This window comes from Salvelinus namaycush, chromosome 25 (assembly GCF_016432855.1).
Source record: "Salvelinus namaycush isolate Seneca chromosome 25, SaNama_1.0, whole genome shotgun sequence".
Classification (NCBI taxonomy): domain Eukaryota; kingdom Metazoa; phylum Chordata; class Actinopteri; order Salmoniformes; family Salmonidae; genus Salvelinus; species Salvelinus namaycush.
Window position 1 is genome coordinate 2,602,129 of NC_052331.1, and position 25,770 is coordinate 2,627,898.

The following is a 25,770-nucleotide window of genomic DNA, read 5'->3' on the forward strand; positions in this document are numbered from 1 at the left end:
CAGTCAAGTTCAAATCAAATTTTTCTAAGTCTACCTGTTGTTTACAAACAGTGAAATGCTTACTTACGGGCCATTCTCAAAAATGCAGAGAGAGATATAGAAAAGATTAAACAATGAGTAACGATCATTTTACTATATGGACGGGGCACCAGTACCGAGTTCATGTGTAAGGCTCCAAGGTAATTGAGGTATATATGTACATATAGGTAGGGGTAAAGGCAACAGGATAGATAATAAACAGTAGCAGCAGCGTATGTGATGAGTCAAAATACACTGCTCAAAAAAATAAAGGGAACACTTAAACAACACAATGTAACTCCAAGTCAATCACACTTCTGTGAAATCAAACTGTCCAATTAGGAAGCAACACTGATTGACAATAAATTCCACATGCTGTTGTGCAAATGGAATAGACAAAAGGTGGAAATTATAGGCAATTAGCAAGACACCCCCAAAAAAGGAGTGATTCTGCAGGTGGTGACCACAGACCACTTCTCAGTTCCTATGCTTCCTGGCTGATGTTTTGGTCACTTTTGAATGCTGGCGGTGCTCTCACTCTAGTGGTAGCATGAGACGGAGTCTACAACCCACACAAGTGGCTCAGGTAGTGCAGTTCATCCAGGATGGCACATCAATGCGAGCTGTGGCAAAAAGGTTTGCTGTGTCTGTCAGCGTAGTGTCCAGAGCATGGAGGCGCTACCAGGAGACAGGCCAGTACATCAGGAGACGTGGAGGAGGCCGTAGGAGGGCAACAACCCAGCAGCAGGACCGCTACCTCTGCCTTTGTGCCAGGAGGTGCACTGCCAGAGCCCTGCAAAATGACCTCCAGCAGGCCACAAATGTGCATGTGTCTGCTCAAACGGTCAGAAACAGACTCCATGAGGGTGGTATGAGGGCCCGACGTCCACAGGTGGGGGTTGTGCTTACAGCCCAGCACCGTACAGGACGTTTGGCATTTGCCAGAGAACACCAAGATTGGCAAATTCGCCACTGGCGCCCTGTGCTCTTCACAGATGAAAGCAGGTTCACACTGAGCACATGAGCACATGTGACAGACGTGACAGAGTCTGGAGACGCCGTGGAGAACGTTCTGCTGCCTGCAACATCCTCCAGCATGACCGGTTTGGCGGTGGGTCAGTCATGGTGTGGGGTGGCATTTCTTTGTGGGGCCGCACAGCCCTCCATGTGCTCGCCAGAGGTAGCCTGACTGCCATTAGGTACCGAGATGAGATCCTCAGACCCCTTGTGAGACCATATGCTGACACATGCACATTTGTGGCCTGCTGGAGGTCATTTTGCAGGGCTCTGGCAGTGCACCTCCTTGCACAAAGGCGGAGGTAGCGGTCCTGCTGCTGGGTTGTTGCCCTCCTACGGCCTCCTCCACGTCTCCTGATGTACTGGCCTGTCTCCTGGTAGCGCCTCCATGCTCTGGACACTACGCTGACAGACACAGCAAACCTTTTTGCCACAGCTCGCATTGATGTGCCATCCTGGATGAACTGCACTACCTGAGCCACTTGTGTGGGTTGTAGACTCCGTCTCATGCTACCACTAGGGTGAGAGCACCGCCAGCATTCAAAAGTGACCAAAACATCAGCCAGGAAGCATAGGAACTGTGAAGTGGTCTGTGGTCACCACCTGCAGAATCACTCCTTTTTTGGGGGTGTCTTGCTAATTGCCTATAATTTCCACCTTTTGTCTATTCCATTTGCACAACAGCATGTGAAATTTATTGTCAATCAGTGTTGCTTCCTAAGTGGACAGTTTGATTTCATAGAAGTGTGATTGACTTGAAGTTACATTGTGTTGTTTAAGTGTTCCCTTTATTTTTTTGAGCAGTGTAGTTAGTGCATAAAGGGTCAATGCAGATAGTCCGGGTAGCTATTTGGTTAGCTATTTAGTAGTCTTATGGCTTGGGGATACAAGCTTGTCAGGGTCCCGTTGGTTCCAGACTCGGTTCATCGGTACCGCTTGCAATGCTGTAAGTTCAACATTTAGGCTAAACCATCGTCAGTCACATCACAGTGTCGTCGCCATCGACGATGGCTGTCAATCATTGTCGATAGACAATGTTATTGTAATATCGGCCAACCCGACATGGTACCACTTTACTACCTGAGTAGGCTATGTAGCATGGTTTTGATACGCCCACGGAGCTGAGCAGAGCACGCCATTTGTCGGTAATAGGCCTACATCAATTAGCCTAGGCCTAGTGCTTGAACGTTTTTGTCAGACATTGCATTTATTGATAGATGAATCAATTAGCCTACATGGCTATCTAGCAACAATATCATATTTAGAGTAATCAACCTATCTAAAGAGTTCCCACTTCCTCAGGTGGTGAATAATAGGTATAGCCTAGGCCAATATGCACAAAGATGTCGGACAATTCATCTCCGCAGAGCCAGAAATAAATGTGATCATTTTGGATCCTATTTAGACAGGTTGCACATCAAAATATCAATCATGTTTTTCCTGGATATGTTAGATGGAATAGCTTACCTTTTGAGTCATAGGCTACCATCTCAGTTGTCTTACTTGGCACTGGAAGAAAATTGTCTAGACCCCTGCCGCTAATGCAAAGTAGTAACTGTCCATATAAAAATAATAATTGTATGTTGTATTTATTGGTATCGAGCAAAATAGTTACATTTATTGCGATATGAATTTTTGTCCGTATCTCCCAGCTCTAATACAATACTACTTTATTGTCCATATGTTACAGAGAACAATGGAAATGTGTCTTCTCCGTTCTTAACACCCTCAGACAGCACACATCACACATATAGTTGAGACGAGCGCATGGCCAAGCTGCAGTGCAGCGCCCCTGGATGGAGAGCATGTTGTGCGGTTAAGGGCCTTGCTCAAGGGCCCAACGATAGGGGAATGTCTTGAGGATGTGAACCCAGCAGCCATCCATTTGCCAGATCAATTCCACCCTTTTCCCAAGGCCCGGCCTGGGAATCAAACCGTCCACCTTTCGGCTAACTCCTTAGCCGCTTGGGTACTTACATGCTTAAACTGTAGGAGAAAGGTTAATTACACGTTTATGCTGCAGGAGAAAGTTTCAGTGTTGCTGTTCATTTCTCTGTTACAGCGTCTGAATGAGGCCAGGCGAATGATGGACAAGCTCAGAGCCTGTATCGTGGCCAATTACTATGCCAACGCTGGGGTGCCCAAGCTCCAAGAGGTAAGGTTGTTTTAAGTCTAATTTCTTATTTGTACCCACTTTGTATTCAACAAATATAAATTCTACAACTTCATCCCCTCTCCTTTCCTACGTTTACAAGCAGGCATCCAAGAGCGACCCGGCGGTGCTGAACCACCCGGCCATCAAGCGTTTCCTGGAGTCACCCTCCCGCTCCTCCTCCCCTCTCAACCAGGGCTCGGACGCCCACTCCCTGGGGCCCTCGGAGTCTGAGTCCCTGTCACAGCTGGGTGAGGGGCCGGATAGGGACGGGGAGGGGGCCTGGAGAGAGGACAGGGGCAGGCAGGAGCGCAGGCCGGGCCGCAACACAGGGAAGGTGAGTCTGAAGTGACTTCCACTCCCCGTCTCCTTTCCTTTATTTTTTATTTTTATTTTTTTTCCTTTATCTGTACTGATCTGAAAAACCTGGTCAGGTATAAGCAAATTGCTTTCACCCATCCTGTATTTTCAGACCTATGCAGATGAGGCAAAGGAGCTAAAGAGAGGGAGGCACTGTAGATTATTGAGACGCACCCTTGGGAAGGCAATCATACGATGACCCTCATGATTATTACTGCAGCGGTAAAAGGCTTCTGATACACCCTCTAACATTAATACTATGACTGTCTCCTTTGTTGTAGGACACGTTTGGCATCCCGTCGTCAGGTGTCCTGTCGTCAGACGGGGGGGAACAGAGGGTGACCTACCACACTACAGGAGATGAGGCTTCCAGGCTCTACATAAAGAAGACCATCGTGGTGGGAAATGTCTCCAAGTACGTGAATGACGTTATCAACGACTTTTTTTACTCAGTTGAATGAGAGCTTTTCAAGGCAGTGGTCCCATTCTTTTTTTTGACACGGTGAACTTTCTAAGTCATTTCACAATGTTTCTAGTCCTGTGTGACAGATACAGGAAGGTATGAACAACAGCAGTGTGTTGCAAGCCCTTGTTATACAGTTACAGGGTTGCAAACTCATCACTTTCAGGCAATATTTGCCGTTTGGATGTCTAAATAGGTCATCCACATGAATCGGGTAGTTCCGTAAAAAAGTGCGCAGACCCAAGACTGTATCGCCACTTGGTCATTCGGAGAGAGACGTGAAGAGATTTTCTCCCGTGTGATCACTAAATATAATGGTGTATCTTTCTGATATCCACATTCATGACTGAGCACAGAATGCATCCCTACGCGTTCTACAAATATCAGTGTAGAGCGCGATGTCAGATATTTCATATCAGAATGAGCGCTTCATCCAATATCACGTGTGATAGCTGTGAGCAGCCATCCCGCATCCCTTAACCAGCCATTAGCCTACTCAGCTGCTTCTCTCCGTCCGATCTTTCTGCGCATCTCCATCAGTTTTTAAATGTTTTTTCGTGCAGTTTACAGATTTTTTGCGTGTGTCCCATGCAGGAAAATAGTGTCACCTTTTTGGGCCCTCAGTTGAGTTTCTCAGTAGGCAGTCAGCACACCTTGTTTTTGTTCCCTCCCATCACAGTGAGCAGTTGGGTAACTGGGTGCCTGTCATGCAAGCCCAGTCTTGATACAGGACTCTTGATCAATGACATGTTTTCTCCCTGGATCACAAGTTTAGGGGTTACAGGGAGACACTCTACTAGAAGACAACAAGTAGGATACGACAATGTCATAACGGTGTCATGAAACAGTAATTATTAATTATGTCCCTTGACTTAACAAAGTAGCTAGACTCCCTATCTGTAAAAGCTTCATCATGTACTAGCACCTTACTTTACTCTATGAAATGTATTTCAAATGTTAGCTATATACACTACTGTTTAAAAGTTTGGGGTCACTTAGAAATGTCCTTGTTTTTGAAAGAAAAGCACATTTTTTATCAATTAAAATAACATCAAATTGATCAGAAATACAGTGTAGACATTGTTAATGTTGTAAATGACTATTGTAGCTGGAAACGGCAGATTTTTTAAATGGAATATCTACATAGGCGTACAGAGGCCCATTATCAGCAACCATCACTCCTGTTTTCCAATTGCACTAGCTAATCCAAGTTTATCATTTTTAAAAGGCTAATTAGAAAATCCTTTTGCAATTATGTTAGCACAGCTGAAAACTGTTGTTCTGATTTAAAGAAGCAATACAACTGGCCTTCTTTAGACTAGTTGAGTTTCTGGAGCATCAGCATTTGTGGGTTCGAGTACAGGCTCAAAATGGCCAGAAACAAAGACCTTTCTTCTGAAACTCGTCAGTCTATTCTTGTTCTGAGAAATGAAGGCTATTCCATGCGAGAAACAGACGCCTCACAAGTCTTCAACTGGCAGCTTCATTAAATAGTACCCGCAAAACACCAGTCTCAACTCTCCATTAAGATGGGCAAAAGAACACAGACACTGGACAGAGGAACTCTCATCTTAATCTTTTCTTTTTATTGGCCAGTCTGAGAAGGCCAGTTTTATTGCTTCTTTAATCCGAACAACAGTTTTCAGCTGTGCTAACATAATTGCAAAAGGGTTTTCTAATGATCAATTAACCTTTTAAAATTATAAACTTGCATTAGCTAACACAACGTGTCATTGGAACACAGGAGTGATGGTTGTTGATTTTTCACCTTGTCGGCTCGGGTAATCGAACCATTGACTTTCGGTTACTGGCCCAACGCTCTAACCGCGAGGCTACATGCCGCCCAGGGAGTAGAGAGAACTCCGTCTGAGCTCCAGCTTCTTTCTATCTCCTCCTTTCCCCCTGCGAGGCAGCTCCCTCCCTCTTTCTTTCTCACTCTCTCCTCCCCTCCATCTGTCAATCCGAGGTAAACAAACAGAACCGGGGCACTAGTGCACAGTGACCGACAGCTCTGCTAGACAGCCCTTCCTGCATACCTGTCTCTCGCTGTTTCTTTCCCTCTTTGTGTTTTCTCATTGTTTTTTATTCTCTACTTTTCTCTCTTTCTCTCGCTCTTTCTCCCCGTCCCCCAGCTTATCTTTCCTTCTTCTTCCCCTTCTCCCTACCTTCCTTGCTTTCTCTCGATACCTTTGGTGGTCCTAGAGTATGTGGCTCAGTTGGTAAGAGTGTGGCACTAGTAATGCCAGGGTCCTGGGGCCACATATTCCTACCTAAAAACGGCTGCTAAATGGCTGAAATATATGATCTCCCTCCTGTCTCCCAGGTATATCCCTCCTGATAAGCGGGAGGAGAATGACCAGTCGACCCATAAGTGGATGGTGTACGTCAGAGGCTCCAGAAGAGAGCCCAGCATCGACCACTTTGTCAAGAAAGTCTGGTTTTTCCTGCACCCCAGCTACAAGCCCAATGACCTGGTGGAAGTCAGGTATGTTTTTGTGTGCGCACGTGTCTGTACTTTGGAGGTAGTGCTCGTCTTGTTATTGAAGAGATCACTGGGGTGTTGTTTTTAAATGCAGGCCTCAGGCAACAGCAGACAGATTGAGACTCTCTGTGCAACATGTTTTGATCTGACGCGCTACGACAGGGATGGGTAACTTTGATGGGGGTGGGGGAAACAAAAAGATCTGAACTCATCATGAGGGGCAGCAGTGGCATGTGGGTCTGTGTACCCACATCCATACCCACATATGCAGTCAGAGCCGGCCCCAAAGCAAAAACATTTTGGGGGCCCCCCTCCACCTTGCAGGCAAAATATTTTAGCCCCCCCCTTGTCAGCAGAGTGAGTTCTTTTCCTGCAATTATGCACATTTTGCCATGAGGTGTAGAGAATATTTAGCAGTTTTAAAGCAAATTTGCTGCAATTCTACACATTTTTCCATGGTGCGGAGAGAAGATTTAGTAATTTTATAACCCATTTCCTGCAATTCTACACATGTTGCCCTAATATATGCCATGTTAATATGATATCTAAATGAGAGTGACTAACAAAATGTGCCCTGCATTCCCGGTTGGTAATTTGACCATGATTACTAGTTTAGATAGCTGGCTAGACTAATTTAGCAATCTAAAGAAAGGTTAGCTGACACCTTGTGCATTCTAATATTATAACTTTCAACAGTAAGTTGAGACCCCGAATTAGTTGCTTTTTATTAATTATTAATTCGGTGAGCCATTTGCCCAACCCTGAGCTACGATGTAGTTTTGCCCGTATTTACACCGTTTTCATTTAATTTTATAGGTCAACAAAAGTTTTCTGAACAACTTCTGTTTGGCTAGACAACGATGTAGGCATAGCTAGTGCAGATGTAGGCCTATCTACTGTTAGACCAGGGTTTTTTCTGTATTAAAAAGGGGCTAAGGTGGTGGGCTTGGCAGGGGTCGTGGTCAGCGAGGCTTAATTTTAGAGAACATTTTCTCAAATTTCTCCATGGAGCTGTGAGAAATCTTTGCAGTTTAAAGCACATTTCTTGCAATTCTACCTATTTTGCCATGCAGGTGAGAGAAAACGTTGCAGATTTAATGGACGTTTCATGCAGTTCTACATATTCTGCCATGGAGCTGAGAGAACATGCTGTTTTAAAGCTAATTTTCGCCAATTCTATGCATTTTGCTATGGATAATCCTGTGTTCTTTTGTTCAAACATAATAACAAAATATAGTGCTTTCGGTAAGTGTTCTGACTCCTTGACTTTTTCCACATTTTGTAACCTTACAGCCTTATTTTAAAATTGATTACATTTTTATTTTTTGCTTTTACATAAGTATTCAGACCCTTTACTCAGTACTTTGTTGAAGCACCTTTGGCAGCGATTACAGCCTTGAGTCTTCTTGGGTATGACACTACAAGCTTGGCCCACCTCTATTTGGGGAGTTTCTCCCATTCTTCTCTGCAGATCCTCTAAAGCTCTGTCAGGTTGGATGGGAGTGTTGCTGCACAGCTATTTTCAGATTTCTCCAGAGATGTTCGATTGGATTCAAGTCTGGGCTCTGGCTGGGCCACTCAAGGACATTCAGAGACTTGTCCCGAAGCCACTCCTGCGTTATTTTGGCTGTGTGCTTAGGGTTGTTGTCCTGTTTGATGGTGAACCTTTGCCCCAGTCTGAGGTCCTGAGTGCTCTGGAGCAGGTTTTCATCATGGATCTCTCTGTACTTTGCTCATTTCATCTATCCCTCGATCCTGACTAGTTTTCCAGTCCCTGCCGCTGAAAAACATCCCCACAGCATGATGCTGCCTCCACCATGCTTCACCGTAGGGATGGTGCCAGGTTTCCTCCAGACTTGACGCTTGGCCTGATTGGTGGAGTGCTGCAGAGATGGTTGTCTTTCTGGAAGGTTCTCCATTCTCCACAGAGGATCTCTGGAGCTTTGTCAGAGTCACCTCCCTGACCAAGACTCTTCTCCCCCGATTGCTCAGTTTGGCCGTGCGGCCAGCTCGAGGAAGAGTCTTGGTGGTTCCAAACTTCTTCCATTTAAGAATGAATGAGGCCACTGTGTTCTTGGGGACCTCGACACAATCCTGTCTTGGATGCTCTACGGACAATTCTTTTCACCTCATGGCTTGGTTTTTGCTCTGACTTGCACGTTCAACTGTTGGACCTTATATAGACAGGTGTGTGCACCTTTCCAAATCATGTCCAATCAATTGATTTTACCACAGGTGGACTCCAATCAAGTTGTGCAAACATCTCAAGGATGATCAATGGAAACAGGATGCACCTGAGCTCAATTTCGAGTCTCATAGCAAAGGGTCTGAATACTTACATAAATAAGGTATTTCCGTTATTATTTTTATACATTTGCAAAAAATTATATAAACCTGTTTTTTTTGGGGTATTGTGTGTAGATTGACGAGATGTATTTTTATTTAATCCATTTTAGAATAAGGCTGTAGCTTAGCAAAATGTTGAAAAAGTCAAGAGGTCTGAATACTTTCCGAATGCCCTGTATATACTTCTATATTCAGTGTTTTTGATATTTTCAATTCTCCCTCACTGTCTAGCTTTTATTTTGGTGATTTTTATTTCTCAAAGATTCCATAAAATAAATATATAGGTCCATTGTCTTTTCTACATACTTTATCTTGTTTTAGATGTATAAGTTGACACTGGAAGGGTTTTTCCATCCCATTTTTTGGGGTTATTTATTATTATTATTTTACAGTTTGGACTCAGGCAACCTGGAAAAAAAGGCTATGGTGGTACGCCCAAGGATTTCAGTTGCAGAAAAATCTGTTTGACTGGTTGAGTAGTAAACATTAGAGGTATTCATGAGTCCACCAAAACCTGAAAAACCAACACCCAACCCGGGACCCAAAATTCAAACTTTTCACTCCGGTCTGGTTAGTTTGTCATCGGATCTCAGGTCTATGTAACTACAGCTGAGAGACCCGAATGGAGCCAACCACGGCTCTGCAGCCAAACTCAACTTACGGTCCGGGTCCGGACCCAGAGAAGGGTCAATCCGGACATTTTATTATATAAAAGTCATTTTTAGACCGTTTTTTTTTTTTATCAACCGGGCGCAGCGGCCTCTTTACCTCATTAACCTCTATTTCTCTGTCTCTCTTGAAGCAACTGCCACATGTACTAGTGCCCTGTCTAATCCAATCGCGTGGTTATATGCAAATACAAGAGGCCGCGTCTTACCCAATCGCATTAATCCAAATATCCTCAGCGGAACCTTGGTACAAGCAGGCAGAAAGAAACAGAAAGATTTGACTGCAGTTCAACTGTAAATATCACAGATAGAAGGAGCTTAGTTACCAGTAACTTTGTTTATATGGCTTGTTACATTTTTTTACAAGTTTATTCTGAAAACCGTATATTCAAAGGCGAGTGGACGGAACAGTATTTATTCATTCTCCCCGCAACTAGCACAAAACCATTGTGCCTGATATGCAGTGAGTCCGTAGCTCTCGTGAAAAGTGCCATTATGACACCAGGCATAGTAAATTCGGTCAGACGTATCCCCTGAACACGGAGGTGAGAACAAACAAGATAAACCAACTCAAATCCCAATATGAGAGGTCCACCAAAGTCCTTGTCAATTCCATGACAGCCCAACAGTGTGCAATGGAATGTTCAGTGAGGATAGCTTGGGTTTTGGGAAAACACCAAAAAACCTTTTCAGATGCTGCTGAGACCTTGCTCGGAGGTAAACAAAAAGCTCAGGGAAAATATCAAACAGATCCCCACTGTCAGATTCCACAGCAATGGAGGAGAACTGAAATATTAGCTGAAGATTTAACTTGATGAGGCCATTCAGAATGCACCATGCATTTCATTAGCTCTGCATGAAACAACAGATAACACTGATAATGCCCAGCTTCTGGTGGGAATTCTGTGAGGAGCTGTTGGACTTAACAAATCTAGAAGCACACACACAGGGAGAAGATATCCATGAGGCCATCAAAGGGATGCTGACCAAAAGGGGGATAGATCTGAAGTCTGTGGTCTCCGAGGCCAATGCCAGTTTCAATTACTTACTTCTGCACAACAATGTCAGATGGCTCAGCAAAGGCAGGGTTTTGGAACGCCTTTGTGCCATTCAGGTGGAAATCAAAGCTTTCTTATCAGAGCAAAAGATTGACAAAGGCGTTCCAAAACTCAGTTTCTGAGTTTTTGGAAGATAAGAAGAATTTTTGACAGACATTACACCACACCTTAATCAACTGAATGTTAAGCTGCAGGGACGAGACAACACCGTGTGTGATATGATAACAGCTGTCCGGGCTTTCCAGAGGAAATTTGAGCCTTTTTAAGGGAGAACTTGTCCACTTCCCCAATCTTTTGGTGCAAACGCTGGGAGACAAAGATGTTCCCAAACATGTTGATTTCATCCAGAAGCTGATGGATAACTTCAAGGCATGCTTTGATGACTTCATTGTTGGAAGAGAACTGCTGCTGCTCACCCAGATGCCCTTCTTGGTCACAAATGTGATGAAGTTGTCAGAAGAAGCAAAACCGGTCTTTCTGATGGGTAGATGTTGCGTCACTGCAAATGGAGTTGATTGAGCTGCAAGAAAACGTGTCTTTGAAGGAGCAGGCTGGTGGTTGTGACCCTGTTACTTTCTGGGGAACGATGATGCCTGCAGCTGATGTCCCTGTTCTCAAGAAACTGGCACTATACATCCTGACCATGTTTGGCACCACATACAGCTGTGAATTAACTTTATTAAAAACAAATATCGCACCGGGTTCACCAATGAACACCTGCACCATTTGTGCCAAGATTCAAAGCATTGGCAGGAGACCGAAAGTGTAATTTCTCTCATTAATGCAGGGCAAGGCCCAGAGTGACTTTTACATGAATATTGCATGGCCCACAGTGACGTTCTGTGCATTCAGATATTTTTGTTGTTGTTAAACTCTCCTTTGTTCTCCAGAAAATATGTGACCGACTGGCTCAAATTGGTCTTATGTAGCAAAATTTGAAAGTGTTTTTTTTACATTGGACAAAAGTAGAGACTCAGAGCTACAAAATGGTTTATCATACACTGCAGTTGAGGAACAATGGGAAAGTTATTTTGCTTTGAAAGTTGATCAACTTGTAAACTCACTTTTGTGAAAAGGGCATTTGAATGTTTTGGTACTACTATTAGAGAGCCCTTCTTTGTCTACACCCATTCAACATCGTTCACACCCTCTTAACCTTTAGCCCCACCCATCTCTTTAAAGGTTGATCCGAATGTACTAATAGCAGTCAAGCACCCAAGCTAACTTACTAGCTACTTCCAGACATCTAAGTGAGAGAGAACAGCTCACTGAACATTACTCGCCCTAGCAGAGGTGGTTATGGTGTTATGTTATCCAGCGCGTTGGTGACTGCAACTGTGCTGTCAGATTGTCCGTCATAAATTCAGAGCGTTTCGCATTCAGAGCGCACACTGGATGCTCTGGCCGATGTGTAGGGTTGATCCGAATGTTCTGACCTCACAACGGCAGTCAAGCACCCGAGCTAACTGGTTAACATTGGCTAGCTACTTCCAGAAACATAATGAGAGAACACCCCACTCTGACCATTTTACTCCCCCTAGCAGAGCTGGTTAGGCTGTTTTCATGTTATCCAGAGCGTTGGTGACTGTAACTGTGCTGCTGGCAACAATTGAATTAAAAAAAATTGCCAACGTTTACTGTAGCTAGCTAGACTATCTTAACCGTATACGTCATTCATGGTTGGACGCGTCTCCTGACGGATGCCATGGGTGTCCGTTTGAAGATGTAATCTGGAGACTGGTGTTTTCTCCATCTCCTTAGCTATCATACTCGAATTCCACTGATTTCAAAACTCAGTCCTCCAGAAAGTGGAGAGCAACACTTATGAAGTTTTAATACACGATACATTTAAAAACAATAGCCACGTTAGACAGGATTACCTAGACATACTGACCAGCTCAAATAGACAGAAGCGTGTTATATTGCAGACCATTATCTCAGCCAATCATGGCTAGCGGGAAGGTTGTTGGCTTCATCTTTGGCTAAACCAACTAGGCTCATAATTTAACCATTCTATTCATATTTACAGATGGCATTTCATATAAAAACGTGTTTGCTATGTTGTAGACGAATATGTTTGTTACTACGCTGTACGACAGTGCCGATAAAAGACGATATCCATCCGGACCTTTGCCACCTAGGAAATGTTTGTCTCTGGACCTTCTCAAATAGTAGTTATAGAAGGCCTAGCCAACATATAAAGACCTATTCGTTAACCAGAAAATAAAGGATAATCATATTTCTGGGGTCTAGGTCTGGTTGTCCGTTCGGGTCCTGGTCCAGCTTTTTGGACCCGAGAAGAACCGAGTGTACACCTTGATAAAGGCGTCAGCAAGCTTCAGCTCGGCTAGGCGAACCGAACGAGTGTGCTCGCATACTCCCCTAAAAAACTTTAGCTTGAAAACTGAAAAAGACACTAGTGCTGTTTGTCCATTTTGAGACGCCGTAGCTAAATAGTCAGAATGAATCTACGTTAACTCAAGAAATCTGCTTTTCATTTTCACGTTTTTGCAGAAGAGATCTTAGTCCCATGATTTGACATCTAACTAAGATGTTTGGTGCAGTATTTCTCAAGTGAAAAAATGTGCATGAAAACGACTCGTCTCTCGTTTATTGACAACAAAGACTTTATTGAAGAATCCCTACTGTTGACCAATCACCGACAAAGGGGCGTCGACTTTGGCTTCCGACTTTGTCTTGCCTCAAGACATTTATTTGTGCCCGAACAGTCGAAAAACCCTTGCCGAAGTCCAAAACAAACAAAAATGGCACAAAATGTCTTCATAATACTGTATCTGCACAAACTCTTCCGAACTGTTCTGCTGGGAATGTCTTAACACTCCCATCGTAGTAATCAAACTGAAATGCCTTGGAGTAATAGTGCCCCTTGTGACATGAGACAATGCAGATAAACCTTCTAGCCAGCCCACAGGCATTAGATCAAGTTGCCCCTTGACACTGCTCTAAGACCAGCTTGCCCTTTGGGATTTGTGGTAGGAAAGCTGATCCTAGACCTGTGCCTAAGGGCAACTTCTGCACGGAGCCCCCTGACGCGTCTGAAACATATACTTTAGTTCCTGTGATTTGTGTGAGCAGTATGAGTCAGAAATGGAGTCAACAGTACACATGAGTCGTGACTAACCGTGCTGACACACCCTTTACCTACAGACAGTGTAATCACTCAGAAAACGAATATCTAATACCTCAGAATACTTCAGGCCCCGGATTGCTTCGAGCGCTGACACGGCATGCAGGTTGATCCTGCTTTACATCCCCATTCTGAATCCCCAAAAATCCTCAGCCCTCTGGCTGTTTTAAGCTGACGAGACACAAAGGTTTCAGTAACCCCCGATAGATGCATCCCGACTGACTGACTGAGCAGAGGATTCAAACGTACTGAACCCCACAGAGATGTAGCTCAAGCTGTTTGCTGATTCTAACACATCTAAGGTCTTCAAGTGTGGGAATAAAGCGCAAGCGGACAGACACACTGTCAGCTCAGGCTCTGGGCCACAAGGATAAGAACCGCAGGCTTCAAAGAGAGAGGAGATGAGGGAGAAAGCTTCCCGCTCATTGAATTTGGGGTAGAATGTCTACAAAGAGCAATGAGTCAAGAGTATAGGGGGTGATGGGATACCTTCTCTGTCTGGCTGTATTTAATACTTAAAGGGGTAGTTATGATGTTGTTTTCATGGATGATGTTTATTCTCAAACCATGGTGTGTCTGTGTGTGTGTGTCATAAAGTATTCAAAATGTGTTTGTCCCTGATCTAAGTGTGTGTGTTGTTCATGACTCTAAATGTGTCCGTTGTTAGTGAGCCTCCGTTCCACCTGACACGTCGTGGCTGGGGGGAGTTCCCTGTCCGCATCCAGATCCACTTCAAAGACCCCCGCAACAAACGCATAGACATCATACACCACCTCAAGGTCCGATTGTAGATTCATTACATCTTTATTTGCACTGGAAACGCATGTTTCGTCCACAGAGGAGCACTTCTGTCTCTCTCCGTCTTCCTCAAAAGAGGACTCTTGGTTGCCAATTAAGTGGCAGTAGTGGTTCTTTAAAGTTGTATAAGTCTAGCTACTTGAGAATGTTCTAAAGGTTTCTCACAGGCTTTTTGATTTCTTAAGTGAGATTCACTGATATGGTTTCTTTCTTATTTTTTACACAGTTTTGAATGTTTTTTTTTTCTCTATTTAAAAGTGCATAATAAATCCTACTGTCTCTCCCTATAGCTCGACAGAACTTACACAGGCCTGCAGACACTGGGGGCAGAAACAGTAAGTCTGTTATTTATTTACTGTGTTCAAACTTCTCTATCAAGTCTACTAGCAAGACACCTGTCTTACATTTCATGGGACCATAGCCCCAGCACTGATCTCAGACTTGACTCGTTGTGTTGAATACGCCGGTTTTTGTTTTTTACCACTGTGAACTTTGACCCTTGAACTTACTTTCCTCTCAGGTGGTGGATGTCGAGCTCCACAGGAACTCCCTGGGGGAAGACTATGTGCTCTCTTCCTCCTCCCATGCCCACCACCACCAGCGTGCAGCCAGCCCCTCGTCCCCATCCTTCCTGCCCCAAACCCCAGGCCCTCTCTCTGGCCGCTGCAGCTCTCCACTCCCCCTCTCACAGGACAACCACCCCACCATCGCAGAGAAAGGTGAGATGCATGGGAGGTTATATACATTCAAGTCTACCTTTTCACTCACCTGTTCTATCAGCTAGGAATGTGAATGAGACTTTTAACTCTAGTCTACACCAGGGTTCCCCAAACTGGGTCCTGCCATATACACCCCCCCCCCCCCCCCCCGGGTGCACGTTTTGGTTTTTACCCTAGCACTACACAGCTGATTCAAATAATCAGAGCATGACGATGAGTTGGTTATTTGAGTCAGCTGTGTAGTGCTAGGGCAAAAACCAAAACGTGCACCCAGGGGGGGACCCTAGGACTGTGTTTGGGAAACCCTGGTCTACACCATAGAAGATTCAAAGAAGATCCAAACACACGGTGCACTGCAGAACATGTACAGTGGGGCAAAAAAGTATTTAGTCAGCCACCAATTGTGCAAGTTCTCCCACTTAAAAAGATGAGAGAGGCCTGTAATTTTCATCATAGGTACACTTCAACTATGACATACAAAATGAGGAGAAAAAATCCAGAGAATCACATTGTAGGATTTTTAATGAATTTATTTGCAAATTATGGTGGAAAATAAGTATTTGGTCAATAACAAAAGTTTATCTCAATACTTTGTTGGCAATGACAGAGGTCAAACGTTTTCTGTAAGTCTTCACAAGGTTTTCACACACTGTTGCTGGTATTTTGGCCCATTCCTCCATGCAGATCTCCTCTAGAGCAGTGATGTTTTTGGGGCTGTTGCTGGGCAACACAGACTTTCAACTCCCTCCAAAGATTTTCTATGGGGTTGAGATCTGGAGACTGGCTAGGCCACTCTAGGACCTTGAAATGCTTCTTACGAAGCCACTCCTTCGTTGCCCGGGCGGTGTTTTTGGAATCATTGTCATGCTGAAAGACCCAGCCACGTTTCATCTTCAATGCCCTTGCTGATGGAAGGAGGTTTTCACTCAAAATCTCACGATACATGGCCCCATTCATTCTTTCCTTTACACGGATCAGTCGTCCTGGTCCCTTTGCAGAAAAACAGCCCCAAAACATGATGTTTCCACCCCCATGCTTCACAGTAGGTATGGTGTTCTTTGGATGCAACTCAGCATTCTTTGTCCTCCAAACACGACGAGTTGAGTTTTTACCAAAAAGTTCTATTTTGGTTTCATCTGACCATATGACATTCTCCCAATCTTCTTCTGGATCATCCAAATGCTCTCTAGCAAACTTCAGACGGGCCTGGACATGTACTGGCTTAAGCAGGGGGACACGTCTGGCACTGCAGGATTTGAGTCCCTGGCGGCGTAGTGTGTTACTGATGGTAGGCTTTGTTACTTTGGTCCCAGCTCTCTGCAGGTCATTCACTAGGTCCCCCCGTGTGGTTCTGGGATTTTTGCTCACCGTTCTTGTGATCATTTTGACCCCACGGGGTGAGATCTTGCGTGGAGCCCCAGATCGAGGGAGATTATCAGTGGTTTTGTATGTCTTCCATTTCCTAATAATTACTCCCACAGTTGATTTCTTCAAACCAAGCTGCTTACCTATTGTAGATTCAGTCTTCCCAGCCTGGTGCAGGTCTACAATTTTGTTTCTGGTGTCCTTTGACAGCTCTTTGGTCTTGGCCATAGTGGAGTTTGGAGTGTGACTGTTTGAGGTTGTGGACAGGTGTCTTTTATACTGATAACAAGTTCAAACAGGTGCCATTAATACAGGTAATGAGTGGAGGACAGAGGAGCCTCTTAAAGAAGAAGTTACAGGTGAGAGCCAGAAATCTTGCTTGTTTGTAGGTGACCAAATACTTATTTTCCACCATAATTTGCAAATAAATTCATAAAAAATCCTACAATGTGATTTTCTGGATTTTCTTTTCTCATTTTGTCTGTCATAGTTGAAGTGTACCTATGATGAAAATTACAGGCCTCTCTCATCTTTTTAAGTGGGAGAACTTGCACAATTGGTGGCCGACTAAATACTTTTTTGCCCCACTGTAGCTGTAACTGTTTCCATCGGAATTATGTCAATTTCTCCTTTCCAGTGAATCACGACCTGTCCAAGTGTGCCATGATTTTCTATGATTTCTCTTTTTTGTTTCTTTAAATCCTTTCCTCCGCAGGCCTATAGTGAATTATTGACGACACTGCACTGAGAAATCATCTCTCTCTGCCTATCTCTCTGTGCCAGGATGAGGATAATTATAATGAAGATTATGCCTAGAGTGGATTTTAATGGTTATCATCCTCCTCACTCTCTCTCCCTTCCTTTCTCTTTATTATCTTCCCCTTCCGTCCAGGTCTGCCCGTCAAAACAGAGACTGGGAGGTCTGGGGTGTACAGCGCGCCCCCCTCAGCTTCGGAACGCACCCCGTCCCGTCCTAAAGTCACCGAGAAGATCACACTGGGTTCCCATGGCAACTCGGCCTTCCAGCCAATCACGGCCAGCTGTAAGATCGTCCCCCAGGGACAGTTGCCCAGCCCCTCTGAGTCCCCCGGGAAATCCTTTCAGCCAATCACCATGAGCTGTAAGATTGTGTCAGGTAACTATCTCCCAATGGGATCTGGCCGTATTGGAGTGGGGGGAGGGAAGGGGTTGTGAGTTGATTAATAATTCAATGGTGTTATTCAGATTTTTGTTTTCATAGTCAGTGTCAGTGGAGACATTTGTTTGATTTGTTTCGTTATTCCCCCCAAAATTAAGAAACTATAGGCCAATCTCAGTATTAAAACACTGTCTCTGTTAAGATTGAAAAGGTTTTGAATTTCAAATATGAGGCACAAGCGCATTAAGGAAATCTTTAAAATCGATTTTTGTTCATGGGCTTTTTTTTTAAGATACAGAGCTTTAGAAAAATGCATGTTTTAAAATGAATATCTTTATAATGAGCATGTTGTTTGTGATTTTGTTTTGATCCCAAAGGTTCACCCATCTCCACACCCTGCCACTCGCCCCTCCCCCTCCCCCGTACCCACACCTCCACCCCGGTACACACCAAACAGGGCTCCTCCGTACTCAACAACCCTTACATCATTGTCGACAAGCCCGGCCAGGTCATCGGCATGGCAGCGAACTCCGGCGCCTCCACAGGTACGCTACTGCTCTGCTCGACAGCTCCACTCTTGCCCCTAGATTCTAGACACTGATCTAAGAACAGTTTCGCTGGTTTTCCCTAATGGTTAAAGTTATGATTTGGGTTAGGTTTTTTGGGTTAGCTCCTGCAGCACAATGTGAGGATGTACTGTAGACTGTGCCTCCCACACAGCACATGATAATGGTGTTGTAGGCTCTCCTCGGCCACTGTAGGGCCAACGTTCCCCTCCTACACACCACCGTTACAAACATCCCAAGGCTGAATCTAGTGCACTCTTACTTCTCTCCTCTCCTCTGATACTGATAAACCTCCACAGTTGACTATATTCTCTAACGCTCCTAAGCCTGAACCCTTTCAGTTGTCTCCGATCTCTCTCTCTTAGTCTCTCTCTCTCCCTCCTTCTGTCTCTCTCTCCATAAATCATGACTTGTATAATGCTGCAGCTTTTTGATGGTATGAGAGGGGCTTCCATTGTGACAGGAAGTACTGCTGTGTTCCGTGGCTCAGTGTCAGGGACAGATTACTGGACAGTGCGGGGGGGGGTTAGACATTCAGAGGTGTGTGTGAGTGAGATTGCTATAGAATTCGCAGGTATACAGCGTGGGAGGCTGTGTGTGAGATTGAGGAACTCTTTTGTGTTTGTATACCAGAGATGGGTAACTTTGTACCAGGGATGGGTAATCTGAACTCATCATGAGGGGCTGCAGTGTGTACCCACATGCAGACCCAAACATGCAGTCAGAGCCTATCACTAGCCTTTTGGGGGCCCTAAGTGAAATTAGTATGGGGCGGGAATTCGGGAATTCGACCATGATTACTACAAGTTGAAATCGCTGTTTAGACTAACTTACCAATCAAAAAAAAAGTTAACTGACATGGGCTGTTTGAGTGACTGACATAACAAGAGCAAAACTGCTGATGCACAACCAACGTTCGAAATTGCACCTTGTGTATTCTACAGTAAATTCAGACCCGGACTGAATTCCATAAAATATATATATACAGTACCAGTCAAAAGTTTGAACACACCTACTCATTCAAGGGTTTTTCTTTATATTTACTATTTTCTACATTGTAGAATAATAGTGAAGACATCAAAACTATGAAATAACACACATGCAATCATGTAGTAACCAAAAAGTGTTTAACAAATCAAAATATATTTTATAAACTCAGCAAAAAAGAAACGTCCCCTTTTCAGGACCCTGTCTTTCAAGATAATTCGTAAAAATCCAAATAACTTCACAGATCTTCATTGTAAAGGGTTTAAACACTGTTTCCCATGCTTGGTTCAATGAACCATAAACAATTAATGAACATGCACCTGTGGAACGGTCATTAAGCCACTAACAGCTTACAGACGGTAGGCAATTAAGGTCACAGTTATGAAAACTTAGGACACTAAAGAGGCCTTTCTACTGACTCTGAAAAACACCAAAAGAATAGATGCCCAGGGTCCCTGCTCATCTGCGTGAACGTGCCTTAGGCATGCTGTAAGGAGGCATGAGGACTTCAGATGTGGCCAGGGTAATAAATTGCAATGTCCGTACTGTGAGATGCCTAAGACAGCGCTACAGGGAGACAGGACGGACAGCTGTTCATCCTCGCAGTTGCAGACCATGTGTAACAACAGCTGCACAGGACCAGTACAGCCGAACATCACACCTGCGGGACAGGTACAGGATGGCAACAACAACTGCCCGAGTTACACCAGGAATGCACAATCCCTCCATCAGTGCTCAGACTGTCCGCAATAGGCTGAGAGAGGCTGGACTGAGGGCTTGAAGGCCTGTTGTAAGGCAGGTCCTCACCAGACATCACCGGCAACAACGTCGCCTATGGGCACAAACCCACCATCACTGGACCAGACAGGACTCTCAAAAAGTGCTCTTCACTGACGAGTCGCGGTTTTGTCTCACCAGGGGTGATGGTCTGATTCGCATTTATCGTCCAAGGAATGAGCGTTACACCGAGGCCTGTACTCTGGAGCGGGGTCGATTTGGAAGTGAAGGGTCCGTCATGGTCTGGGGCGGTGTGTCACAGCATCATCGGACTGAGCTTGTTGTCATTGCAGGCAATCTCAACACTGTGCGTTACAGAGAAGACATCCTCTTCCCTCATGTAGTACCCTTCCTACAGGCTCATCCTGACATGACCCTCCAGCATGACAATGCCACCAGCCATACTGCTCGTTCTGTGCGTGATTTCCTGCAAGACAGGAATGTCAGTGTTCTGCCATGGGCAGCGAAGAGCCCAGATCTCAATCCCATTGACCACATCTGGGACCTGTTGGATCGGAGGGTGAGGGCTAGGGCCATTCCCCCCCCAGAAATGTCCGGGAACATCTCACAGCAAGAACTGGCAAATCTGGTGCAGTCCATGAGGAGGAGATGCACTGCAGTACTTAATGCAGCTGATGGCCACACCAGATACCGACTGTTACTTTTGATTTTGACCCCCCCCCCCCCCCTTTGTTCAGGGACACATTATTCCATTACTGTTAGTCACAGGTCTGTGGAACTCGTTCAGTTTATGTCTCAGTTGTTGAATCTTGTTATGTTCATACAAATATTTCCACATGTTAAGTTTGCTGAAAATTAACCCAGTTGACAGTGAGAGGACGTTTCTTTTTTTGCTGAGTTTATTTATGAATCTTTTAAGTAGCCAATATATTTAATACATTTTAGAATGAGGCTGTAACGTAACAAAATGTGTAGAAAGTAATCGGGTCTGAATTCTTCCCGAACGCATTGTATATATTTTTTGTTTTTGTAATTTGATCCGGGGCCTACATTATTTTGTGCACAGGGCCGCCAGTTGCCCATCCCTGGTGTATACTGACTAGGCTACGCTTCATTGTAAATTCAATTACAGAATGTGCGTGTTGGCATTTGGCCGTTCAATGTATCAGTGTCAGTCTCAAGTGGAGCACAGTGAAATCACATTCTCCCACTGCTGTACTTCATCGCTTTGTAGCTCCCATTCACATTCCAGTCATGTGCTCTGCTCTCCCACACAGCCTCTCCCATATCCCATACATCCACCAACGCTTAGTTTCAACTGATCCAGGGCGGGCAGAGGGGTTTAAAGTGTTTCATGTTATTTCAAGCTGGAGTTTGAGCTGATTCACTTAGTTTTCCTTAGTTTCTCTTTTTCTCTCAATAGCTTAGTTTTAGTGCTGTAACCCACCTAAAGCTTTTGAATTCAATATCCTTGTGAACCTGACCTGACCTGACCATTACCAGGACCCAGTTTCAGGCAGTGACCAAAATACATTTTGATAATTGATTGATGGTCTCTGTCTTACAGGAAGTCCCACAGCCAAGCAGTCGGTTGCGGCCCAGGGGACTCGCTCTCCGGCCCCCAAGGTTCACACAGGCAGCTTCCTGTCCTCAGGGGTCAAGGTGAGTTACACAGAGCTGACATAGAGATCGCTCAAATGTCAATGGCCGTGTCACCACGGTAAAATATTCAGCAAAACATTTTAATATCCAGGGCCCGATTTCCCAAAAGCATCTTATGGCTAAGTTAATTGTTAGAACCTTCACAGGAGCATTGTTAAATCTCAGAACTGTTTCCCAAAACTATTGTTATTAACGTTGCACTTGAAAACGCGCGTAATCTAACACCTGCCTCAGACAACTCATAAAACAGCTAAGTGAGTCATTAGATGCTTATTTGTGCTTCACATTTTACACAGATAAACATAGAATCACACTAGCTGTGTTCGAATACTCATACTAACTGTGCAATTTGTGACGTGAATTGAGTATATAGTATGCTTATTGGTCATAGTATGGATATAGTTAGAATGCCAAAAGTTCCCGGATGTCCTACTAAATGCGCCAAAATATGAAGTATACGCGCAGATGACACTATTTCCGTACTTTAGGGCCCATATGCATTTCTTCAGGAAATGGGCGTGGCTTCACCTCGATTTCAGATTCGACGAAAATGGCGGAAATATGCAGCCAAAGTACGAGAGCGGATAGAAATTCATTGCTTTAACTAATTATGACAAATGTTGAACAATGTAATAAAGTAATGACTTTTCAAATAAGTTACCTTACACCATATGTTGGTTGACAATGTGTTAACTACGCTGTCCTTACGAACAACATAGCATATTATTACAGCAGTATGTTAGCTAGCTACCTAACGTTAGTTGGCTACTTATATATCAAACTTGCCAGTATATTAACTATAGGCTATCTAACTAACGACCCAACGTTTATTGACTTGGTTATTCCCGTCATTCTTAGCTTAGCTAAATGGTTTTTGTCGTTGTGCGTTCTCAATGGGTGCTTTCGTAAATTCGCTCTGGCTATCTACTCCGATTTCAGAGCACTCTCGTCCGAGTGTACCAGAGCGGAGAATAATGAATTTACGAGCGCTCAACACCCGTTGAATATGGCCGGTGTCACAGAGCGGAGAATAATGAATTTACGAGCGCTCAACACCCGTTGAATATGGCCGGTGTCAGTAAACGTCTGCAAAAAGCGTAATTAAATTGTTGCCAGCAGCACAGTTAGTCACCAACGCTCTAGATAACATGAAACAGCCTAACCAGCTCTGCTAGTGCGAGTAAATGGTCAGAGTGGTCTCATTTGTGTCTAGCAAGCTAGCCGACGTTAGCTTGGGTGCTTGACTGCCGTTGTAAGGTCAGAATGCTCAAATCAACCCTACTCCTCGGCCCGAGCGTCCAGTGTGCGCTCCGAGAACTACACACTCTGATTTTACAAACGGACCACTGACAACACTCTGAATTTACAAACGGACCATCTGACAACAATCTGAATTTACAAACGGACCATCTGACAACGCTTTGAATTTACGAGCGCACTCTGGCACTCCAGATTGAATTTAAGAACACACCCAAAGTCGTAAAATGTCTAACTAGTAATTTGTTACGCTAGCGAGAGGTTGCATAGCAACAGCATCAACTTCCGGTAGACAGGTGAAGAGCTAGTACGCTCAACTGAAGGATACTGTTAATTTACAGTATACTAAAATGAACTAATAGTATGTAGTATATACTCATTAAGTATGTAGAATACAATATGTTAGTATGGGTATTCGAACACAGCTACTGAGTGCCCTTATCACCGTAATGGCCCGCCCCTTAAAGGGGCAGCTGGACATTTTTGTCTCATCTAATGACTCATATATTTGGGGGTACGTTGTGATTCATTGAGCATGGAACACTCCAAAAACCATTTATACACACGATTTTATACTTTTACAATTTAATTGTACTCCTGAATTTATTTGTATGCTCATGAATATCAACTAACAGTATGTAGTCCTTGTCAAATATTTTTTTGCATTAGAGCCCTGAACTAATAATAATAAATAAGTCGTATCACTCAGCATTTTGTGGCAGGGCAGGCACTGATTCTTGATGTTCAGTTGTAGAACTGTTTATCTGTTTCACTTTTTACTATTGTATGTAAATAATTTATTTTAACATACACTGGTTAAAAGACTTGGGTCACAAAAATAAATTGAATTGAGTAATGTACCACAACTTCTTACTAGTAATACATTTATTGTATTATGAACATTACAAAGCAAGCTCATCTGTCATTTGTGATTGTTGGTGTAATTATGGCGGGAAAATATATGAATTCATGCAACAATTATAAGCTTAAGAATGTGCACAAATGTTCCCAAATGCAATTAGCGGGAAAAAACATTCTCAAAGCGCAGAGTATGCTGGAGTGGTTTCATGTCACAGAAATTAAGAAAGATGCATCAACTAACATGGGTTACTAATATGACTAGGATTATCATCAACTAGTAGGGTTGCTAATATGACTAGGATTATCATCAATTAGCAGGGTTGCTAATATGACTAGGATTATCATCAACTAGCAGGGTTGCTAATATGACTAGGATTATCATCAACTAGCAGGGTTACTAATATGACTAGGATTATCATCAACTAGCAGGGTTGCTAATATGACTAGGATTATCATCAACTAGCAGGGCTGCTAATATGACTAGGATTATCATCAACTAACAGGGTTACTGATATGACTAGGATTATCATCAACTAGCAGGGTTACTAATATGACTAGGATTATCATCAACTAGCAAGGTTACTAATATGACTAGGAGTATCATCAACTAGCAGGGCTGCTAATATGACTAGGATTATCATCAACTAGCAGGGTTACTAATATGACTAGGAGTATCATCAACTAGCAGGGCTGCTAATATGACTAGGATTATCATCAACTAGCAAGGTTACTAATATGACTAGGATTATCATCAACTAGCAGGGTTACTAATATGACTAGGATTATCATCAACTAGCATGGGTTGGTTACTAATATGACTAGGATTATCATCAACTAGCATGGTTTACTAATATGACTAGGATTATCATCAACTAGCATGGGTTGCAAATATGACTAGGATTATCATGAACTAGCATGGGTTGGTTACTAATATGACTAGGATTATCATGAACTAGCATGGGTTGGTTACTAATATGACTAGGATTATCATCAACTAGCATGGTTTACTAATATGACTAGGATTATCATCAACTAGCAGGGTTACTAATATGACTAGGATTATCATCAACTAGCAGGGTTACTAATATGACTAGGATTATCATCAACTAGCATGGGTTGGTTACTAATATGACTAGGATTATCATCAACTAGCAGGGTTACTAATATGACTAGGATTATCATCAACTAGCAGGGTTACTAATATGACTAGGATTATCATCAACTAGCAGGGTTGCTAATATGACTAGGATTATCATCAACTAGCAGGGCTGCTAATATGACTAGGATTATCATCAACTAACAGGGTTACTGATATGACTAGGATTATCATCAACTAGCAGGGCTGCTAATATGACTAGGATTATCATCAACTAGCAAGGTTACTAATATGACTAGGAGTATCATCAACTAGCAGGGCTGCTAATATGACTAGGATTATCATCAACTAGCAAGGTTACTAATATGACTAGGATTATCATCAACTAGCAGGGCTGCTAATATGACTAGGATTATCATCAACTAGCAGGGTTACTAATATGACTAGGAGTATCATCAACTAGCAGGGCTGCTAATATGACTAGGATTATCATCAACTAGCAAGGTTACTAATATGACTAGGATTATCATCAACTAGCAGGGTTACTAATATGACTAGGATTATCATCAACTAGCATGGGTTGGTTACTAATATGACTAGGATTATCATCAACTAGCATGGTTTACTAATATGACTAGGATTATCATCAACTAGCATGGGTTGCAAATATGACTAGGATTATCATGAACTAGCATGGGTTGGTTACTAATATGACTAGGATTATCATGAACTAGCAGGGTTAATAATATGACTAGGATTATCATCAACTAGCAGGGTTACTAATATGACTAGGATTATCATCAACTAGCAGGGTTACTAATATGACTAGGATTATCATCAACTAGCATGGGTTGGTTACTAATATGACTAG

General features: G+C 43.5%; 1 protein-coding gene across 1 annotated transcript in view; it reads left to right on the forward strand.

The window, feature by feature from the left end:
• Window positions 1-25,770, forward strand: part of yeats2 (YEATS domain containing 2) — a 65,626-nt gene that overhangs the window by 4,245 nt on the left and 35,611 nt on the right. Inside the window, exons 4-13 of the mRNA XM_038963578.1 lie at window positions 3,098-3,190; window positions 3,291-3,524; window positions 3,829-3,962; window positions 6,334-6,495; window positions 14,380-14,491; window positions 14,801-14,845; window positions 15,031-15,229; window positions 17,487-17,729; window positions 18,110-18,277; window positions 21,591-21,685. Of these exons, the coding sequence (XP_038819506.1) occupies window positions 3,098-3,190; window positions 3,291-3,524; window positions 3,829-3,962; window positions 6,334-6,495; window positions 14,380-14,491; window positions 14,801-14,845; window positions 15,031-15,229; window positions 17,487-17,729; window positions 18,110-18,277; window positions 21,591-21,685 (1,485 nt within the window). The remainder of the gene's footprint in view (window positions 1-3,097; window positions 3,191-3,290; window positions 3,525-3,828; window positions 3,963-6,333; window positions 6,496-14,379; window positions 14,492-14,800; window positions 14,846-15,030; window positions 15,230-17,486; window positions 17,730-18,109; window positions 18,278-21,590; window positions 21,686-25,770) is intronic.